The sequence below is a fragment of the Lagopus muta genome, chromosome Z (assembly GCF_023343835.1).
Source record: "Lagopus muta isolate bLagMut1 chromosome Z, bLagMut1 primary, whole genome shotgun sequence".
NCBI lineage: Eukaryota > Metazoa > Chordata > Aves > Galliformes > Phasianidae > Lagopus > Lagopus muta.
Window position 1 is genome coordinate 19,980,315 of NC_064472.1, and position 20,164 is coordinate 20,000,478.

The 20,164-nt window shown below is 41.6% G+C and overlaps 2 protein-coding genes across 2 annotated transcripts in view; both read left to right on the forward strand.

The window, feature by feature from the left end:
• Window positions 1–7,640: 7,640 nt before the first annotated feature.
• The window catches only part of IPO11 (importin 11), a 483,265-nt gene continuing 470,741 nt past the window's right edge, over window positions 7,641–20,164 (forward strand). The window contains exon 1 of the mRNA XM_048930643.1: window positions 7,641–7,644. The gene's annotated coding sequence lies outside the window, so the exon portion shown is untranslated. The remainder of the gene's footprint in view (window positions 7,645–20,164) is intronic.
• The window catches only part of ZSWIM6 (zinc finger SWIM-type containing 6), a 111,670-nt gene continuing 106,954 nt past the window's right edge, over window positions 15,449–20,164 (forward strand). Inside the window, exon 1 of the mRNA XM_048930632.1 lies at window positions 15,449–15,950. Within this exon, the coding sequence (XP_048786589.1) occupies window positions 15,449–15,950 (502 nt within the window). The remainder of the gene's footprint in view (window positions 15,951–20,164) is intronic.

Here is a 20,164-nt window from a genome sequence, read left to right on the forward strand (position 1 = left end):
CCTTTATGAACGATGAGCACATTCACTCCCATGTAAAAGGAAGCTGTGAATACTCTCATTGTGTATGAATGTCCATACTGCTGTAGTAAACCTGTCACACTCCAATAGATGTGTTTTCCTTATCAGGAGGCTGTTTGCATTTTCCTGTGCTGTGTCTGGTTCTGGATAGGTATATATACTACACACCTACAGCACACTATGTCCTATATGTTGGTAAATAAAGACAAATACCTTTTATAAGCAACAATTTTTACTCAGAAAACTATTTTCCTATAACATATACAATTCTTGGTGAACCTTTGCTTCTTATCACAAGGTAGCTTCCATTTCATGCTTTGTCCTTAATTGTAGTGACAACATTTTGAATTGTATGATATGCATTATTGATGGAAGTAGGTCTTGAGGATGAAAAAGGCATTTAACTGCCTGCTTTGCTTGGCAATACAGCAATAGGCTTGACAGAAATAGTACAGCTGCTACGGCCTTGTGAAAGTGAGTTTATTTTCCTTCCTCTTCAGTTATCAGGATGCAGCTCTTGCTGCCTGGTTCCCCCATGTTTTGTGAAGCTGGCAGGACGTACACAGATTTTTCAGACGTGCTGGGTCTGAAATCTTAAAGAAAAACACCAGGTACATCTAAATTTGATATTAGACTAGGGGAGACAATAATCTGCATGCAGCTGTGTCCCCTTCCTCAGACAGCTGATGTCACTGAGCCAGTTGGTGTTATTCTGGTCACTAGATACTGTTGCTCCAAAGGCAGTGAATATGCCTGACATTGGACAGATAAGCACTGCAGGAAAGCTCAAGATTAAATGAACTAGGCTAGAGCAGCAAAAAAGAGGATCACAAAGCCAGCAAAGGCTGTGGTTTTGATTATTCCTCTGTTTCTTTTTCTCTGTTGGCTTTGTTTGTTTTTAATGCAGCATAAACCACCACTGACATAAAATTGGAAAAGAGTAGAAGAGGATAGGAATAAAGCTCTGGAGTTTCAGAAGGGAGAGTAGGCAAATCAGGATGTGTGGCAAGTATCAGAATACCAGAATCTAGTTAATCAGATGACATGAAAAAGCTCTTAAAGTGGGAAAGAAGACAAAAAGATGGGCCATGGGTCTGTTTTCTCCCTCTGGCTTGTAATTAACCAAAGGCAGTCACTGGTAGGTTACTGTTGTCTTAAGATCTGCTTCAAACTTTTTTTTTTTTGTATTTTCACTACCGATGTGAAGAGAATAAAATTTCTCACTGCTGAAGGGGAAATGCTACTAGCTCAGCTTAGTAAAATATTTTGGGTGAAGTTTTCAAAAGGCCGCTGATGGGAACAGCTGAACAAGAAGCAACTGATTACATCCCAGCTTATACACTGTAAAAAAAAAAGGGAGAAGCTGCAAAATCAGCTTTATGGGAGGAGCTCACACTATCCACCTTCTCTGCCTCTGGACATCTCATGGAACATAAGCACTTTCCTCCCAGCTGCCAAGGTGAGATCTGCATCACAATTCCTTTTTGCCATATTTGTGTCCAACAAATAATACATTACCTATCCACAACAGCATTGTAAGCAGTGTATTTTCAAGCAGATGCAGAAGAAATAGTCATTTCTCAGAACTGACTAAAGCTAAACTCAAACATATAGGCTGCATAAGCAAAATATTATACTCACAAATTATCTTTATACCCTAGAGGTAAAAATGACTGTACTTCTGATTATTTCCTGTAAGTATCAATAGTTACGTATACATACATACATATATATATATACATATTCTAGGTGCATATCTATATATGTGCAATTTTCTTTGTGTATATAGAAGACAAGAAAGACAAGTGAGAGCCTGAAATCAGCCATAGTTTGAGATGGGCAGAGGACACTGACCCTCTGTAGAAAGATGGGCTCATCCAAATGAAGACAGCAGTCAAACAGCAGAGAAGGTAAAAAACCAGGAAGGAAGGCTAAGAAAAGGAAGCACAAAAGAAGTCTGGGGAATGTTGCCACCAACATAAAGACGAGTCCAGTGGAAACATAAAGACGAGTCCAGTGGAAACATAAAATATCCAGCTCCACAAAGGTAGAAGATAACTTTCTCTAGCACAAAAAGAATAGAAATCACGATCTTCTAAAATCCAGTATTCTGTCAATTCTTCAATTTTTGTCAGTGCTTTTACTCAAGAATATCAGAAAAAGTTTATTTTACATCTATATGGACATAAAGACTTTGTAAGACTTTGTAAGATACAAAGACAGTAAGACCAGTGGCTTCTGAGGAACAAGCTGGAAAGAAATTTTCTTTTGTTCACTGCTCTATTGAGGCTATTCTTTCGAGAATAGTCAGAAACTTCTATCTTTCTGTAAAGTGGTCCCCAGTGGGTAGCAGTCATGAAATATTCTTGAGCCAGGCCTGAACGTAATTTAGAAAAGTGTGTTGTTTATATCTATATCCTCTTGTTATTAATAGAAAAAGTTGTAACATTTGCAATTGTGTGCAAATGCCTAACACACTCTAGTAATATAAGCATGTAAATAAAGAATAAACACTTTTTTCAGATATGCTGTGATTACAATATCACAGTCCGGTCAGAGATTATGCTTTCTATGAAACATTTTATAAATTTTATCATATTGACACAGATAGTTGATGTTCATGAAATCTCAAATTACTTATACAAGTTCAAATAGATAATAAACATCAACTAATGCTTCTGTGGCTTGAAAATGAAGATAGAAATAAGAACAAAAACACTTTAAAGTGAAAAAGATAGGCAGATTATTTAAAATTTAATATATAATTATATGTATTAAATTTAATATATAATTATATGTATTATATGTATACAGATCCGTATTCATGGTCTGTGTAAAAATATTGACTAGCTTCTAGCATAAACAAATTCAAGGGCTTTTCCAAGGGAATGTTGGCTTTCAGGTCTCCAAGCAAAGTTGCTGTCACGGACTTTAATGGTCTCTGTTCAACTTCCATGCTTGAGAAAGCAGAAGACACAATCCCAGTTACTCAGACACAGGACACAGGATTTTAATTCTCTAGTTAGCAGTGGACTGCTGGCAGTGAGTAACAGGTATTAAGATAAATAGACTCAGACACAAACTAGGCACTTACATTTTTCAGAACAGTTAAAATAGCATCTGCTTTTCATTTATAGGGTTTTCAGATGCAGAACCTCAGATGTTATAAATTATCAAGTCCATTGAAGTTGATGAGAACTATGATAATTTAGACCAGATGAGAATCTCGACTATCGTTGGAGATGTAACCTCCAGTCTGATGAGAATGTAAATGTGAAAAACTACTCCAAAAAGTATACAAAGAATCTCCTCAGTAGTAAAATAAAACTACTTGGAAGATTAGTTAAAAACCTCTTATTTCACCTGAACAGAGGCTCAGCCCTGGAGCTACAGATAGCCAGGTCAGCAATTAGTGCTGATGCATTAACTGCCTGATGGTCAGTGCTGCAGTGATGAGGCAACCAGTGTGAGCTACTCTCTTCATGACATTAAGGATATATTTCTTCCCACTGACTTTCAAAATAATTTAGTTTATTAATTTCTGCAATGTGGCATAGAAAAACACAGGGACTTCTCTGTGATTTTCTTTTTTTTATTTTGTAATTATTATTGTTATTTTTATTTTTAAACACACCCCTTTCTCATCAGTATCAAAGTATTTCAAGAGTTTGGGAGACTTGCACAGGATACCAAGGCCAACTTTGCACCAAAAGGCTGGTAAGGATTGCTGCCAGGTATAAGGTTTCATCATGAAGGAAGTTCAAAAAAAAATTTGGATCAGTGTAAAGGAAAAAGCATGGCATCAGGGATACAAGCATCCAGATCTTGTTAAGGAACGACTCTGAATGCTGATCTCATTCAAACGTGCTTCCCAACTTATTTTAAATATCTTACATAATTATTTTTTGTTTTCAAGTTCTTGTCACCACACAGACATCCCTTTTGCATAAGATCATATTCAGGTCAGGTTCAGAGAGGCTTCATAGCCATCAGAGATAGGACGTCGTCTTCCTGCCAATGTGGTTTTGCCTCAAGCTGCAAGAAATCTGAATAGAAAACTATTGTCAGGGATCTTAAAAAATTTTTTTTTTCCTACTTGTAGAAAGGAAGTTTTCAACCAGGCAAAGACATAGTTTAAGTTTTCTCTGTGCAAAGAGGGAATTCATTTGCTGTAAATACTGATAGACTAATGATGCTGATTACTTTGCTTTATCTTTCTTTCTGCTGTGCATTGATGCTACAGCACAACTGTTAGCATTAATAGGCAAAAAATGGAAGCATGAGATAAAGCCACAATAGAGCTGAAGAAAGAACCAAAACCACCTTGGTCCCCACCAGAGGTAAAGCTAAAACCTGAGATTGATCTGTATAGTTGTAGAGGTTCCTGAGATTCCCTGAACTAGTTTTCAGCTCAGTTAGAGCATGTCTTTTAAGAAAAACATCTCTTGAAGCTTAAACAAGTAGAGATGGAAAACCCATTATAATTCCCATCAAACTGTCCCAGAAGTTATCTACCCATTATTTATGGAATGTTGTTCCACTCAGTTCTATTCTGACTTTGTTCAGTCTCAACACCAACAACTGGATCATGTTGTCTTTGTCTACTAGTCTCAAAAGACAGGTATTAAGTTCCTATTTTACTGCAGGTATGTTTGGACTTCATTCAACACAATTTTCTGTTTGACAAACTAAACAGAAACACCTCCTTGCATCCCTCATCCTATGCCTTATAAATGAATGATTTTTCTAGTTCTTCTCTCAACATTTTCTGACTACCAGCAATCTTGTTGATTCCTGAACTGGACAAAGCAAACTTGAACAAAAATTATTTCAGTGTTATACACAGGACTAGTATTGCTATTGTACTCCATGAAGATTTTCTCTGTAGCCAAGAACTACATGAGGTTTTTTTCCACAAAAGAACTAAATTAAGGAGTTAATTCATTGTTACCTTCCTTGATAAATCCTTCTGCACTTTTTCATTTCCCCTCCAAATCCCCAAATAATAACATATTAACAGAGGAAAAATTCCAACCAGCATTTTCAGTTCTACTGAGATCTAGCAAAACACATTTTTTTCTGAAAATGAAGAAGGCAATGGCATCGCTAACTTTGCCATAATGATAACAAGACCATGGGAATTATCTGCAGACATGATTTTATTCCCTTGATAAATCTGTACCTGAGGCAATTCTGTTGGGCTTTTGCACTGGCAAGAGTGAATCTGAGAGAGAAAAAGAAGGAGTGTACAGAAAGAATAACGCATATTCTTTTTTTTTTTTTTTTTTGCTTTTGTGTGTGTGTGTGTGAGAGAGAGAGAGAGAGAGAGAGAGAGAGAGAGAGGATTGTTCTTAAAGCTCTTTTGCACAAACTGGTCCAGTTAGAGAGGTAGAAGATCTTCTGATATAAATATTGTCTACACAGGGCAAAAACATGGTCTGGAAACTTAATGGTGATTAGATGACAATGCAGTCTTGAAAGACAGCAAACACAGACACATGAAAAGCTATGCAAAACAGAGAAATAGAAACATATATAGCATAAAAATGTGTTTTAAAAGAGTGGCTCAAAAGTCAATAGTTAGTCTATAATAAGGGAACATTGGAGCATCCCTCTGAGATGCCATAATAAAGTTGTTCAGGTGTCCAACACAACCATGTTTTAGAGATGATCATTGTCATGAGGCTCAAAGAATATGGAACCTTTCCCTTCCCTAAAGCAAAATGCTGTGTTTTCTAGCAAATTGTGTTTTGAAAACCCCTTGCTCAACTAGCCTTCAACAGTCCCAAATCTGAGTTCTGCTCTGTTCCTTCTTGAGATCCATGAGTAGACTAAACAGATAGATAAAAAGAACAGTGTGCTTTCACTGCTCACAAATGCATTACTTAATAGTTACCCACAGAACACTTGTCTGCTCACACCCAGCTTATTAAGAAAGGTCATCTGGACCACATAATAGACTTATTTTTGTTGTATATTACATCTGCAAACTTTATGGATTGTCTACAAGCTATGGTCATTAATTCTGAACAGACTTCAATGTTATTTAAAACAAACACAAATATAAATAATACAAGGCCAAAACCAATTTCTAGAATAAGTCTAATGTGCTCACTCACAATCCCGCATTCACTACTTATTTTCAATGTTAGTTTACCAATATTCCATTACTAATTAGATCATAATGAATAAATGAACTGGACATATAAAAGGTGTCATGCAATAGTGAGTTACAATGTCTAGAAGAAATCTAGGTCAGATCTGTTTTTGAATATACTCACAGTATATATATTACCCATTAGTTCTACTAATTTCTTTTAATAGTTTATTTATCAGACTGATATCAGTTAAGTATTTTTTGATTAAATATATGCTAGGCTGATGACTGATATGGATTGTCCTATTTTACTCATTTACTACCAATACCCTTCACTTTGTCAAGCCCTCTAGACTCTCTTCTCCAGTTTCAATTATATTAAAAACAAACAACAATTCAGATGGCCGCTCAATCAGTTTTAATACACATAATGAATTCGAGTTAGCTGAATGTGATACTTCAAAGCTGGCCCTGATGGCTAATATGTTCCCAAACAACTAGAATAAGATGTACTTTTTCGTAACTTCCAAAGTGATAAAGTATCAGTTTTTACCCATATGTGAAAAATATTCAATTATTATTTGGTCTCTCATATTTTATAGAAATAGTTCAGTCATTTCTGTAGATCAGTATAATTCTTAGGACTAACAAAACCCACCCTAAATGTACTGCTTCTAGTCATGAGGGCAGCAAGGGACTTGAATGATGCAGTGTTCTTCGCAGACGTAATTGCCTTTTACAGCACTGACTCATGGAAAGAAGTAACTCTATATAAAATATTCCATCAGACTGGCTGATGTGTTATCCCAAGATGGTGTGCTGAGGCAATAAAAAGCAATCACTGTTCTGAGCATCTGTTGAAAGGGCAGAGTCAGATTAAAATCTAGCCAACTTTCAAAAATCAGCTCAAGCAGTTCTGCATTCTCCTACACATCTCCTGAATTACTTGCTAGGCTTATTTACAGAAACATGACTTTCCTGCTATGTGGTAGATGTACAAAAAAAGGGGAACTAACTTAAACAAAAATGATGAAGCTAGCCTGAGATAAAAGTACGGGCAATGGCAGGGAAATACTTTTGTGCGGGGCTATGGTGATAGTTTGTATCACTCTCATACAGAAATGTGTAGTTGACTGACTGTTCCTTACAAAACAAGTGATCTGTGGGGAGATATGAAGAAGCAATTCATTACTTAGTCCAACAATTTTCCATTTAAAAGACATCCGCATAAGCATTATGACAGGAAACAGCTACAGGAATTAGTTATAAGACTATATTTACCAGCAGTTTATATCTGGGACTGCAGAGCACTAACACTGATCTAGAAAGTTCCTTTTATATTCCCCTCCACATTTCCATTCACCTCAGGCTTTTTCTTTATAAGTGGAAAGCAGAACTTTAACCTTGTCTTGGAATTATCATTCTGTGTTTTTTTTTCACCCCTGAAGTAAACTGATTTCAAATACGTTTGTGCCGTATTTGAGCATAAAAGGCTGGGAGCATTTGTGCTTATAAGTATACTTCACACAAAATTAAGGTCATGAAGCTCATCAGAATCACTAATGACTATTAGCATTTACACCACCAAGCTTTCATTCACTGAGTTAAGATGTACACAGGTGACACCACGAATACTCTTGCTGTGACAAGCTTAAAGCAAACTAGAAAATGTAGCATAATACTCACTGTGCAGATGCTGAAGTGTATTATCATCTGGACAATCATCTGAAACTTGCTTTTTGAGTTCTCATTCACTTTCTAATGGTTGTCTTCTAATTTCACTCCTGTGTTGGAAGATTCATGCTGAGCATGTCATGAATGTTGCCATGGTTATACTTCCCATTTAGTAAACAGGATGAAATAAACTCACATTCAATGGCAGTAATGTAACTGAGACAAATCCCCAGTTACTCTTAAAGTGATTCTTCATTTACACTTCTTAAAAACCTGAGTCAACATAGGTTGCAGATTCACTTCCAAGTTGCTACTATAGAGGACACCATCACACTATCCCTTTCAACAAATGCCCAGACTTAGCAAACAATTTTTCACTCCTTGGACCATCTTTGCAGACAAGGCAGGAGACTGAGCAAAGGGAAAAAGTTGCCTTCTTCCCCTTAACAGATGTGGTGACTGCAACACATGAGTACCAGATGGAATTTGTCACCACAGCATCAATTACTGTGAGAGGAAACTGCAACTTTTGTAACGTCCAGAGCTATTTTAGGAGGATTTTCCTGATGTTAGAATCAGTTTAGGGAGGATTCAACTTCCCTGGCAGTAAATGCCATTTAGAGGGTGGAGCTGGCAACAGACTGGGTTTTATATAAACTAGATCACCCTTCAGCTCTTACTCGCACTCGTTCTGCCCTTTTCTTCCTCAGTTCTTCCACTCCTTACACATGTTCAGATTTTCTTTAAAAAGGAAGCTGATTTTTGTGCTGTCTGTAAACAAAGCTCTGACAAAGCACATATAAAAATTACTAACTGGGAAGCAGTTCTGACACAGGCTATGGAGTGGGTCTTCTTTCTTCTCAGTTTGGGGAAGCAGGTATGGGGAATCATAGAATATCCTGAGTTGGAAGGGATCCAATATGTTCCTACAGTCCAACTCCTTGCTCTTCACAGAATCATGCAAAATAGAATCAGAACTTCACTACAATGGATAAATTCAGTGTCTCCCATTCTCACCCAGATTTTTTTTTTTTTCCTGAAACACAAAAAAATGTATTTTACATGGACTGTAGATTTTTATCACTCTGTTCAAGGATCACAACATCCGCAGGATGACTGGTGGAGAATCTGCCTAAGGCTGCAGTCAGTCTGACGCAGTGGCTCCTATAGGATCTGAATCACACTACTTACCATGTCGTATCTATCCCTTCTGAAGGACTCCGTATACAGCCCAGTAGAGGACAGTGTCTAGCAATAAGAGAATTATTCTGTGAGTTCAGCCTGACTTCCCGAAGAAAAGCAGAATGACACATGTGAAGCATCAAGGGGTTCCTTCCTTTGCAGTAGTTAGAACCGGCAAATTCTTGCCACTCCTAACAATCCATATGGAAGAAGATCAAAGCACTAACTATCTGGAAATAAATAGGTACATTGCGTCACTGTTATTCCAAGCGGAGAAATGTAGCAGAGACATATCTTGCAGCTCATCTTCATCTCTATCTTCTGAATTTGGCTATAAAACTTAGTTTGAGATATTAGCTCTGGTACAGTTTCCAAGATTGCTGAGCAGGAAGCCCAAGAATAAGGAAGGTAAGTGGATCGAATGTTCATGGGGTGTTTATCAGAAAAGAGAACTATTACTTATGAGAACTGTCAATGCCAAAGTACAGTCATTGGGTAGCTATGAAGAAGAGAATAGGTGTAGAAATAGGCAAATATGCTAGAAAATGCTTATAGTTGGTATAAAGGAAATGTGAAATCATATCAGAATCACTCTAAATACACACTGGTAAGCTGTGTGTAACTCAGAAAATTGATTTCTTTAAATGGATGGGACATTCCACAGCTCAGTAACTTGGCTTTGCAGGGAAAATGCAATAAAACAAGCACACATCAGGCTAATAAGAACTTGGGCTACAAAACTTCAAATGCTTTTTAAAGCCCCGGCTCAAATGTAAAGTTTTTCTTAGATCAACTGAACCTTCTGAAATACCATCACCTTTAGATGGCACTTTGCTTAGGTGTGGAGACGATACCAAATCAATAGATATATGTGGAATATAATATCTGAAAAACAAACAAATGAAGAAAGCAATTCCAAAAAATGTTACACTCTCATACTGAGTTTTTATAACGGTGGTACAGCATAATTTTTCTGTCATATTAGAAGTCTCAGTCTCTGATTTCAGAGAGCATCTAAGTTACATAGTATCCTCATATTCATAGCGCTCTCTTAAAAGTTTGCCTCTAATACAAATCAAGAAAAAAAGTCTGTAAATCCCAACAGGAAGTTTCAGTCCTAGAGGAAGGTCTGTGGTGTTTTTTGAATATTAGTAGATTCAGAAGTTAACAGTCAGTAAACAAAGTTTAAATGGACTGTTAGCAAAAAGTTTCCCCAGTTTGCTAAACGTAATCACTGGTGACAAAGTCAGAGGACGCAGACATCGTAACCAAGCTTTTTAAAAGAATGCCAGTTGTTTAAACAGGAACCGGTTAAGTGTTGCTTAGTTATCTCTGACTGCCTCCACGTCCCTGCCTCCACGCTTTATGCAGGTGCACAGTAGCAATTCATAAAGGCATGGAAGGTTACAGGCAACTGGCAAATATCAGAAGCAACAGTTGGACAGATAACTGCACCTTCTTCTTCCCGCACTTCTTGGCTGTGTTGGTAGAGACAAGCAGGGGGCAACAGAGCCAGGTGCTGGGAACAAGGACCACATCTGCGCATAGGCAGGAACTGCAGCTCCTCTAAGTACATTCCACTTCTAGTTTTTGGCACATTTAAGCTAAGTACCTCTGCATTCAGCTCTGTCAGCATCACAAATGATCCTGGACTCAGAATTCTTGAGATGGGAGGCAGAGACTTCTTTTTTTTTTTTCTTTTTTTTCCCTCCGACTCTAGAGCCATCCAGCCATCCTACAGCATTCAGCAGCTTGAAAAGTGCACATATGAGACTCTTTATATGTGTTGTTTCTCTTCCTTTGCCACGGGTGAACATCTGGGTAAGCAAAGCCTTTTGTTTCAGATATTAGTGGATTGAGGCTTGCATGCCTTTCTTCAGGAAGAATCTCTACCCAATAATTAATAAATTTCCTGCCACAGCACAGTAGCTATTTTCTCTAGTGCACACAAGTCTCAAGTAAAGTTTAAAGAGAGGGAGCTGGGTAAAAAAAATAAAAAGTTTGTTTGTGCAGTATCTTATCCACAAGAAGCACTGCAAAGAATGCCATTTAGACCACCGGCATAACAAAGCAGTACTTCAGTGTCCATATACTGTATGTGCAGAAGTGTTCCTACAGATGTTGGCAGACTGACTGGTGGCATTCTGCAATTGATTAACTTCTAAACTGGCCTATCATGTTTTTGGTGGAGGGTGTCTGACCAGGAGACTTTAAAGCTTTGAGGAATGTGTTTTCTTATTATACTACTATTATTATTATTATAATCTTTACAGAGATACTTTACCAGATTTAAGAGTATGTATTTGCAACGAGGAGAAAGAATACCTACAAGAAAGTTATTTTAAAGATTGAAACATGTTTTTTTCAAATAGATTTGCTTTTACTTACAGCTAGAAAAGCACAGTCCTTTAGAAATACCGTTTTCAAAAGCATGAGGAGTAACGTTGCTTTTACTTAGAGCGTTCACAAATTCTGAAACAACAGACCCAGAGTGATATTAAATCTAGCTTCCTCTCAAAGACAGGATTTTCTGCTTTTGACTTCTTGTGAGTGGACGTAAGCAAGTTATAACTCTGAAGAAAGATGAGACACTCATTTCTCTATTCAGAGACTTTGAACCTTGTAAATCAGTTCAACATGTTTCATTTTAAGAAGTCACTTGCATGTTATCATTTTACTTGTAACAGTGATACTTTTATTCCTAGGAAATTAGTAGTAAACTAAACTGTCCCAGCAGATATTCCAACACAATGCTCCTTATAAGGAAGAAATAATTTTTTCCCAGGGTCTATTCTCAATAAATGTGAAGTGAATGTGCTTGTTCCTTGAGGAAATACAGAGCAGCATAATTCAAAGAGCTCTGGGACTCTGGCAAACACAATACCATTCCCTTCAGTACATCTCAGAATGACTTCATACATCAAGTATCAAGCCACAAAAAGGCAGAGGACACAGAAATGAATGTCAAGAGGATTTAGCCCAAATTAAGATATTTGTCTCTTTACATTATTTTACAATACTGGTGGAGCATGCCTAGTACTTTAAGTACCTTTTTCCTAAATGTTTTTGTATTCTGGAATCTGACTCCATTTTTAGAATCATCATGGAATTACAATAAAAAGCTGTCCCTTGAAAGGTCTCTTTCAGTGCTGTTGGTTTATTTACACATTAAAAGAATGACTCCTAAATGAGCTGGTAATATTTATCCTAAAGTATCCAGTTTCATGTAAAAGGCTAGTGAAAGGCAAGATTTCTATTTTTAACTTCTGAAAATAAGTTTCTGAACACAATGATTTAAACAATTTAAGAAAACATTTCAAGCCAAAGATATAGATCAGGTATGCTATTTTCTTCATTGACCAGTCTTCATCAACATTCATCATAGTTTCCTGCTTTTCCTGTGTTCGAATTTTCAGAGCTATGGCACTGCCAAGTGTAGCAATAGTCACTGTTTTTATGTACAGCAGTGTTTTCCAAGTTGGTTTTTTTTTTTTATGTACAGCAGTGTTTTGTATGATAAATATTGAAATACATTTGGAATCCGTATAATCTACAGCTTTCTTACAAACTGTCTTTGAACTGCTTTATTAAAAAGAAGTCCTTATGCAAGCCAGTTAAAAAAAACATTGTTTTAGCATTGTTAAACTGTTTCAGTATACTTCTCAGTCTTCCTTGTGTTTGATTATATTAATGCTGTCATCTCTTGATCAACGCTTTAAATTAATTCTTAGTAATTTTCCTTGTACTTATTCAAGGAGTTCTGGCTGTAAGAACCTTCTAGCCTCCTTTGCCAAGTTTCACAGCATCACAGAAAATCACAGAATTGCAGGAGCTGGAAGGGACTTCAAGACATCATCAAGCCTAAGCCACCTGATAAAGCAGGTACACCCTGATAAAGTAGGTCACACAGGTAGGCACTCAGTTGGGTCTTAAATATCTCCATAGAAGGAGACTCCACAACCTCTTTGGGCAACCTGTTCCAGTGCTTTGTCACCCCTACCACAAAGCACTTCTTCTGCATGTTTGCACGGAACTCCAAGTGTTCAAATTTTAGGCCATTACTCCTCTGTTGCTATGCAGCACTGAGAAGGGGCTGGCCTCATCCATTTGCCTCTCACCTCCAATTAGATATTTATTAACATTAATTACATTTCAGCTTGGTCTTATTTTCCCCAGGCTGAAGAGACCCAGGTTACTCAGTGTTTCCTCATTTCCCCCTTTTCATTTCTGACCTCCTGTCGTCATGGTGTTTAGAGATACTTTATGACCTGCATGAATATAGAGACTTGTTCAGCTTAAATGCTGCCTTGGTTTTTCTTGTTCTCATTTTTCCAGATAAGTTTTAACCACCATGGTGACTCGTTGACCAGCACTGGGCTGTCCACAATCCATTTTCTACATACAGACCATTGTTTTCTTCATACAAAGACAACTGCATGCAATCCTTCTTTCAAATTAGTGCAACTAGTGGAATGCTCAAGCCTTGTATGTACTACAGCAAGGAAAGGGAATGACTGCAAGTTGTCCAATGCTTTGAAACATTAAGAACAAATTATACTGACTGGCCATCAAGGATGTTTTTCCAAGTAGCTCACTGAACTGACTTTGATTAAGTGCAAGAGGTTAACCATGTCAAGGCTGCTATTCCACAGCCATTGCTTTCCTTCTGTGTAACTCCGTAACACAGATCGTCAACAACTGGGAGGCAGAAGAAGAGGAAATGAATATGCAGCTCAGTAAACTCCTTCCAAAAAAAGAACATCCTTCAAAAGAAAAACTAACTACAGATTTAAACACAGATAAGACATTATTTTTTCCCCCTAGACTCTACACATCTTCCTAGTTGCTTTCAGAAAGTTTGAGGTGTGAAGGAATCACTACTGGAGGAAGGAGGTAACTTTGGGTTCAGATAATACATGTAAACTGTTACTATGTCAGTGCAGAGTGAGCCCAACAAGAAGCACCCTTGTTGCTTATGGCATCATATCAAGAGGAAAGATGCTATTACTCTTTTATGTACCTTCCAGCCCAGCAAAGAAAAAAGCTTCAACAGCATACTGTGTGGCTATTAATATCATAGGATATGAGTATGAATGCCTCATATATGGGAAGCAACTCTTCCTGCTGAGTGGCAGGATGAAATATCGATGGGTTTTTCTCTTGGATTTCCTAAGTATTGGAGATACTAAGATACTAAGAATTTGTTTTGTTTTGTTTTACCAGATCTGAAAAGACAGAAGGATGACTAAATTAAGACAACAGACACTTGGGCTACTTTTGCTTATTACAGAAAGTTTTATTTTTCATAGCCGTACTTGTGAGTCTTCACCGCAACCCCCTTCGCTGTGACAGGGAGAACTCTCCCAGCAACGCGTTATTTCCATTGCAGCCGGCGGCTAAGACCTGTTGAACAGCCATTACCCAGCTGCGAGCGGCACTGCCGCTGCCTCGGCAGAGGCTTGTTGGAAGCAGAAGTAGCGGTGGAGCAATGTGGAAGAAAACTGTTTCAAGATGTGAGTCGTTATTAACAACGGCTGAGTGAGGGGGCTGGAGTTAGATATTATTTCTCCTCTGCTATCGCACGGGTACCGTGAAACTCTTCTATTTTCTACGTGTTTCCTCACTCTGCCCTCAGACGCACAGAAACCAGAGCGCTACCAAGAGCAAAACCGAGCCCGGCATCCGCAACTGCTCTCTTTAGCACTCGGGCTCCCAGACGGCTCAAATACTCAGTCGAGGTTAGGTACATAAACACAGCAGGTGCCACGAACGGCAAAACGCTACGTTAACGTTACCGCCCGAGCGAGGGGAGCGCAACCACAGCAGCAGAATAGAGGCCGGAGAGGAGTTGCTGGCGAGCCGGTAAGGCAGCCCAGCGGGAACCGACCGCGGGCAGCGCCGCGTGCTTCAAAATAACACCACGGCGCGGTCCTCCGCCGGAGGAAAGCCTCCCACTCCCAGCGGCCGGCCGCTCCGCCCGCGGCCGGGCCGCCCCTCGGCACAGCCGCTCGCCCGCCCTAGCAACTACCGTATTCCCCCTACCCGCAGCCACCTCCCTGCCCGGCGTTCCCGCAGAGGTGAGCGGGGTGAGGCCCCGCCCCTGCATTCCGCTCCCCGCGTGGCGTCAGACAGAGGCCACCCCCCTTTTTACCACAGCGCGTGACGCCATGAGGCGGGCTGGGGGGAGCGACTCGGCGTCCTCCCGCCGCCGGCTGTGTATGCGCGTGGGAAGAGAGCGGGGAGCAGCGGCGCGCACCTTCCCACCGCGAGCCGCACTCGGGCCGTTCTATTTATGTTTGTGGCGGTGATTTGCATACGGTGCCGCCCCTGCCGCCCGCGGGTGGGCAGAGGAACACGCCCTTCTTGCCGTATGAGGATAAAAGGGCGGGGACTCGGGGCCCGTGGCCGTTCGTTGCCTTCCTGGTGCCGTTTATAGGGTACTGCCACTTCCGCTGCCTGCTTAGAAGCGGCGCGATCATGGCGGAGCGCGGTCAGCTCCCTCCTCCCGCGAAGCGCCTCTGCTGCAGACCCGGCTACGGCTCAGGCTGCAGGCCGGGCGGGCGGGTGGGCGGCGCCGGCCCCGGCAGCGGAGCGCTCTGTGCCGGCCCCAGCTCCGCAGCCGCCGCCGCCGCCCTGGGGCTGCTGCCGTTGGGCAAGACGCAGAGCCCCGAATCCCTGCTGGACATCGCGGCTCGTAAGGTGGCGGAGAAGTGGCCCTTCCAGCGGGTGGAAGAGCGGTTTGAACGGATCCCGGAGCCGGTGCAGCGCAGGATCGTCTACTGGTCCTTCCCCCGCAGTGAGAGGGAGATTTGCATGTACTCCTCCTTCAACACCGGCAGCGAGGACCCCGCCGCCGCTCCCGTGGGGGCCGCCGCCGCGCCCGGCGGGGCCGCGGACGCTGCCGACGAAAACCGTCTGCCCTTCCGCAGGGGCATCGCGCTGCTCGACGGCGGCTGCGTCGATAACGTCCTGCAAGTCGGTGAGTCACCGGGCGCGACGCCGGGCCCGTGTCAGTACCGCTCCCTCATTCCCCAAGCCCCTTCTCCTGGGGTGGGCTTCGCAGCCCCTCGGCGCGGGAGGGTTGCCCCGGCCCGGCGGGGAGCCCCGGCACGGCGCTGTCCCTTTAACTCTCGTTGCCGGTAATCCGGAGCGTGTAATCCCGCTTGGGTCTGCCCCCTCCCAGCGCCCACCCCCGGTAATCCGGGTCACCGCCGTACCCCGGGCCACAATGGGGAGGAGGTGCCCCCCGCGCACACACCTCCCCGGTGGAAATGAATCAGCAGAAGGCGGCCCACGGGGGTGGTGTGTATGTGGGGGGGGTGGGGGTGATGCGGCGTGCTCGGAAATAAAGAAATAAAAGCGAATGCCGGAGTCTGGTTTGAGGGAGGAGGAGGAAGGGGGGGAGCGGCGAACAAAGGCATTTCTAGGGCAGCGGCGAGCCGCAGGGAGGGGGCGAGATCCGCAGCATGCGGGCGTGGGGGGGGAGCGGGTGGGGGGCACGGGGCCGTGACAGCGAGGCGTGTGTGTGCGGGGGGGCCGGGCTTCCTCCCGCTGGAACAATGCTCCCTCCTCTTCCTCCTCTGCGTTTAAAGGGCTGCGGGGCTCGGTGCTCCCCTTCTGCGGGGGGGGCGCGCCTCGCCCCGCCTCCCCTCCGCGGACGCCTCCGTGGTGGGGTGAGGTGCCCCTCGTCCGCTCGCGGGATCTATAACTTCCACGCGGGGCGTGGGGTCTGCTTTGTAGCCGGGCACTTTGTTCTCGTTTTCGTGTTTATCTCCCACCTTTTAAAGGGAAAGCTAGACAAAAGGATCCTGCTCGGTATTCTAATTATTATTATTTTTTTCAATCTGAAAACGCATCTGTCTTTATTATTTACCCCACGGTTCATCCTGTCCCGAGCCTTTTGTTCACTCCACTTGCGCTCCTCTTTCTGCCCATTTATTTTCGCTGTTGCTGCTTTCAGCCTCACTGCCTTTCTCAGAGCTGAACTTGAGACAAATTGGTTTTTTTTAAAATCTAATTAACTTTCTTGTAAGTTTCATCGTTTGACTTTTTCTCCTTTCCAAAGGTGGCTGTAGCTCCTTGGGGCTGGCAGAACCAGAAGCAGAGCTCTTCTACTTGGGTTGGCTGTACTGAGATTTTTTTTTCCCTTCTGCTTGCACTTGATTCTGTTTGCAAGCAATGAGGAATGACAGGAGTGCACATAGGGAGGGTTTCTTGGATGATTACATTTAAGCCAGGAATTCACTGTGAAAATAAAGCCAAGGGGCGATAAATAAAAGATGTAATCTTCTGCAGGAGACAGACACCCAGCGTGGGCTTCACTGTGCTTGCTTTCAGTGACAGAACAGGGCCTCAGCGAGGAGTTGTGAAAGGAAAAAGTAACTTGTTGTATAGCTCCTGAAGGGGAGGGGCATTGAGTAATGCTGGCAAGGGTCAATGTGAAGAGAGAAAATATGCATAAATACAACTGAAGTGTTGACTGCTGTTTCTGGAGCCCTTAAACACGTTCCAGACAAATGCTGAAAATACAGTTGTGTTGTGTTTTTTTTCCAGCCTTTCACTGGAAAGCTGCGCTCCAGCAATGTTGGAGCTGTTGATGGTGAGTGTCTCAGTGCTCTGGCAGCATCATGGTTGGGCCCGGAGCTCGGGCAGGGCTCTGTTGGATGCAGAGCTCTCATGCAGAGCTGGTGCTGCGACTGCTGCTGCGCTGAAGGATGCGACTGAGCCTTGGGTCAGGACCAGTTCTGTGTGGTGTTATGGGGTGCTGCTTTGGGAGAGCTCTGATGGGTCTATGCAAGCAGCGATTGGTGGCCTTACAAACGTGAACTTGTGTTCCGTGCAGTGTGAGTAATGGAAACTCTGTGAATGTTTACTGTTGCGCTGTGGAAAAGTGCGGCTGTTGAACAAAGTGCGTTTTATTATTTATCAGTCCTAACAGCCTTACTTGTAGTGATGATCACTATAAGGGAATGCAGATCTGGTTAGTGAGGGAGAGGCATGAACTTCACTTTGGTAGTTAAATGGACTTAAATGCTTCTGGAGTCTACATTTCTTAGTCTAGCCTGGAGTGAACACTCGGACAATCTCTTCGCAGTGGCTCATTACAAGCAGTAGAATTTCAAAAAATCTCATGTCTACATGCTGCTAAGAATTTTCACGTGCTCCCATATCATACTCCCCACCTCTGTCTCACATGTGTCATGAAAAGAGCAAAAGGAGCTAATGTGTCAGAGATTTGCACTGCCGATGATCCGATGTTGGGCTGACGAGAGCACTGAGTGGTATTGGCCTGGCATGGTAATTAGCATCACTCAGTTTTGAAAGACTTCTCTCCAGAGACTGGCTTAAAAATTCTGCCTGCGTCTAAGTTATTGATGTTTTTTTTATAGTTTATTTTGGTATGTTTCAACTAAATGTAAAGGAATTTCTTTTTTTTTAAAAAAAGAGAATGTAAAGTTCTGGAACAAACCTTTTCAACTGTGTAATTTAGTTTTTCTACTATATATGTTTCATTTATTTCAAACCAGGTATTTTTAGTAAAGATTGCAGGCTAAGCAAGAAAGCACTTTGAGGAAATACAACAATCTGGGGGAGAAATTAGAAGTTGACTGTGGTTCATTTGGAGTTTGCACGAAGATGCCTGGAGTGAGCAGACAGTTTTAGCTGGTAGAGTGTATATTTGGTTCCTGAGGTTTGTCTTGAATTAGTATACAGCCCTGCCTTGTCGTCACAGCAGTGTCTGTCAAGGTTAGGAAGAGCCTCAATAGCACCGTTGACCTGGTGAGAGCCCTTAATGCAGCTATTCTAGACACAGGGGAAAAAAGCCACCCTGTGCTCTGGTAGGATGACTTTCTGCTTTGGGAAGGGCAGAGGCTGCCTTCACAGCAGTGGCGGGAAGCCCTGCTGCTGTATCTGCGTCCACATTAGAGCCACTTGAAGTGGTTTCTTGATACGTCACTTGGAGTACTCCTAGAATGTCTTCGTCTGTCTTTAATTTGAGGTTGGTTTGTCTTTGCTGCTTAGAACTTGCTTGCTCATACAGGTCTCCCTTTAAGGTGTTGTAGTCTTTTCCACAGTAGCATAGGGCTTTGTAATCATGGTAGTCATGCCTCTAGGTATGAATGGCAGGAGAGTGAGTTGGAGGGAAGAAACTTCCAAGGGGAGGAAAATAATGTATAGAATTAATTGATGGGCACTTACCACAGCACTGGAATGTAATATTCATGTTGTGAACTGGGAAACTACCTTGTCTGGGAAGAGTGTTCAGCTGGAGTGACGTTGGTATGGAGTGGTAGATGTAGTTTTCTGAAGTCCCCCAGTGAAATGTATTCAGAAGGATGCTACCAAAACACTGTGTTTGATTTCAGGAAAAAAAAAATGAAGAAAACAAAACAAGTGAAGCTTCTCAAATGTAAAATAATAATTAGAACTTCCTGGATGTTTCTTTGTTTGATTCTTAAATGAAGTTAGGACTCGTGACTTTTTTTCCCGATTTTGTCTTAATGTGAAGTGTTTATCTTTTGACTTCGTAGCTTTAATCATCTGTTGTTACAGAAGAGCTACAAGTTAGTGGTTGCTTTCAAAACCAGGAGAAACCATCATTCTAGGAAGAGAAAGCTTTGTAAGATCCTGTTGGTAGCTGCTCTTATTCTGTCTGAATGTGATATTGTAAAGAATCAGACATGCTTATATAGTAATCAGCAACTTTCTGATCCTTTTGGTGGATTTTGATCCCGGTTAATTTTTTCATTCTTCCTAACCATCTTTGCCCAAAATGGTGTGGAATTACACAGCACGTGAGAAAAGTGCAATTTCTTTTCTTTCAAGATCTAATTATTTGAGTAACAACAGTATAATGTGAAACACCTTTCTGTTGATTAAAACCACACCAGGTATTTTGTTAGAAATCTGGCACAGGCATTTGTGCTACGCATTGAAATGCAGACATGTTGATTTTCACTAATACCTACAATGTATGTTGTTGACAAAACCTTTGTGACACATGGATTTAGCTTTTTTCTAAATAAGGTAATATTAAATTAAGCAACAAAGCTAAAGCTGTTACTTGTGAATGTAAGCGCTGTGTTCTGCATTAACTTCTTGGAGTCCTGGTGTGTGGTGATCTTTGTCCAAGAAGAGAATGTTGTGCTAAGGTTCTTCTCCTGGAAGAGGTAGTTTACCTACTGACATGCC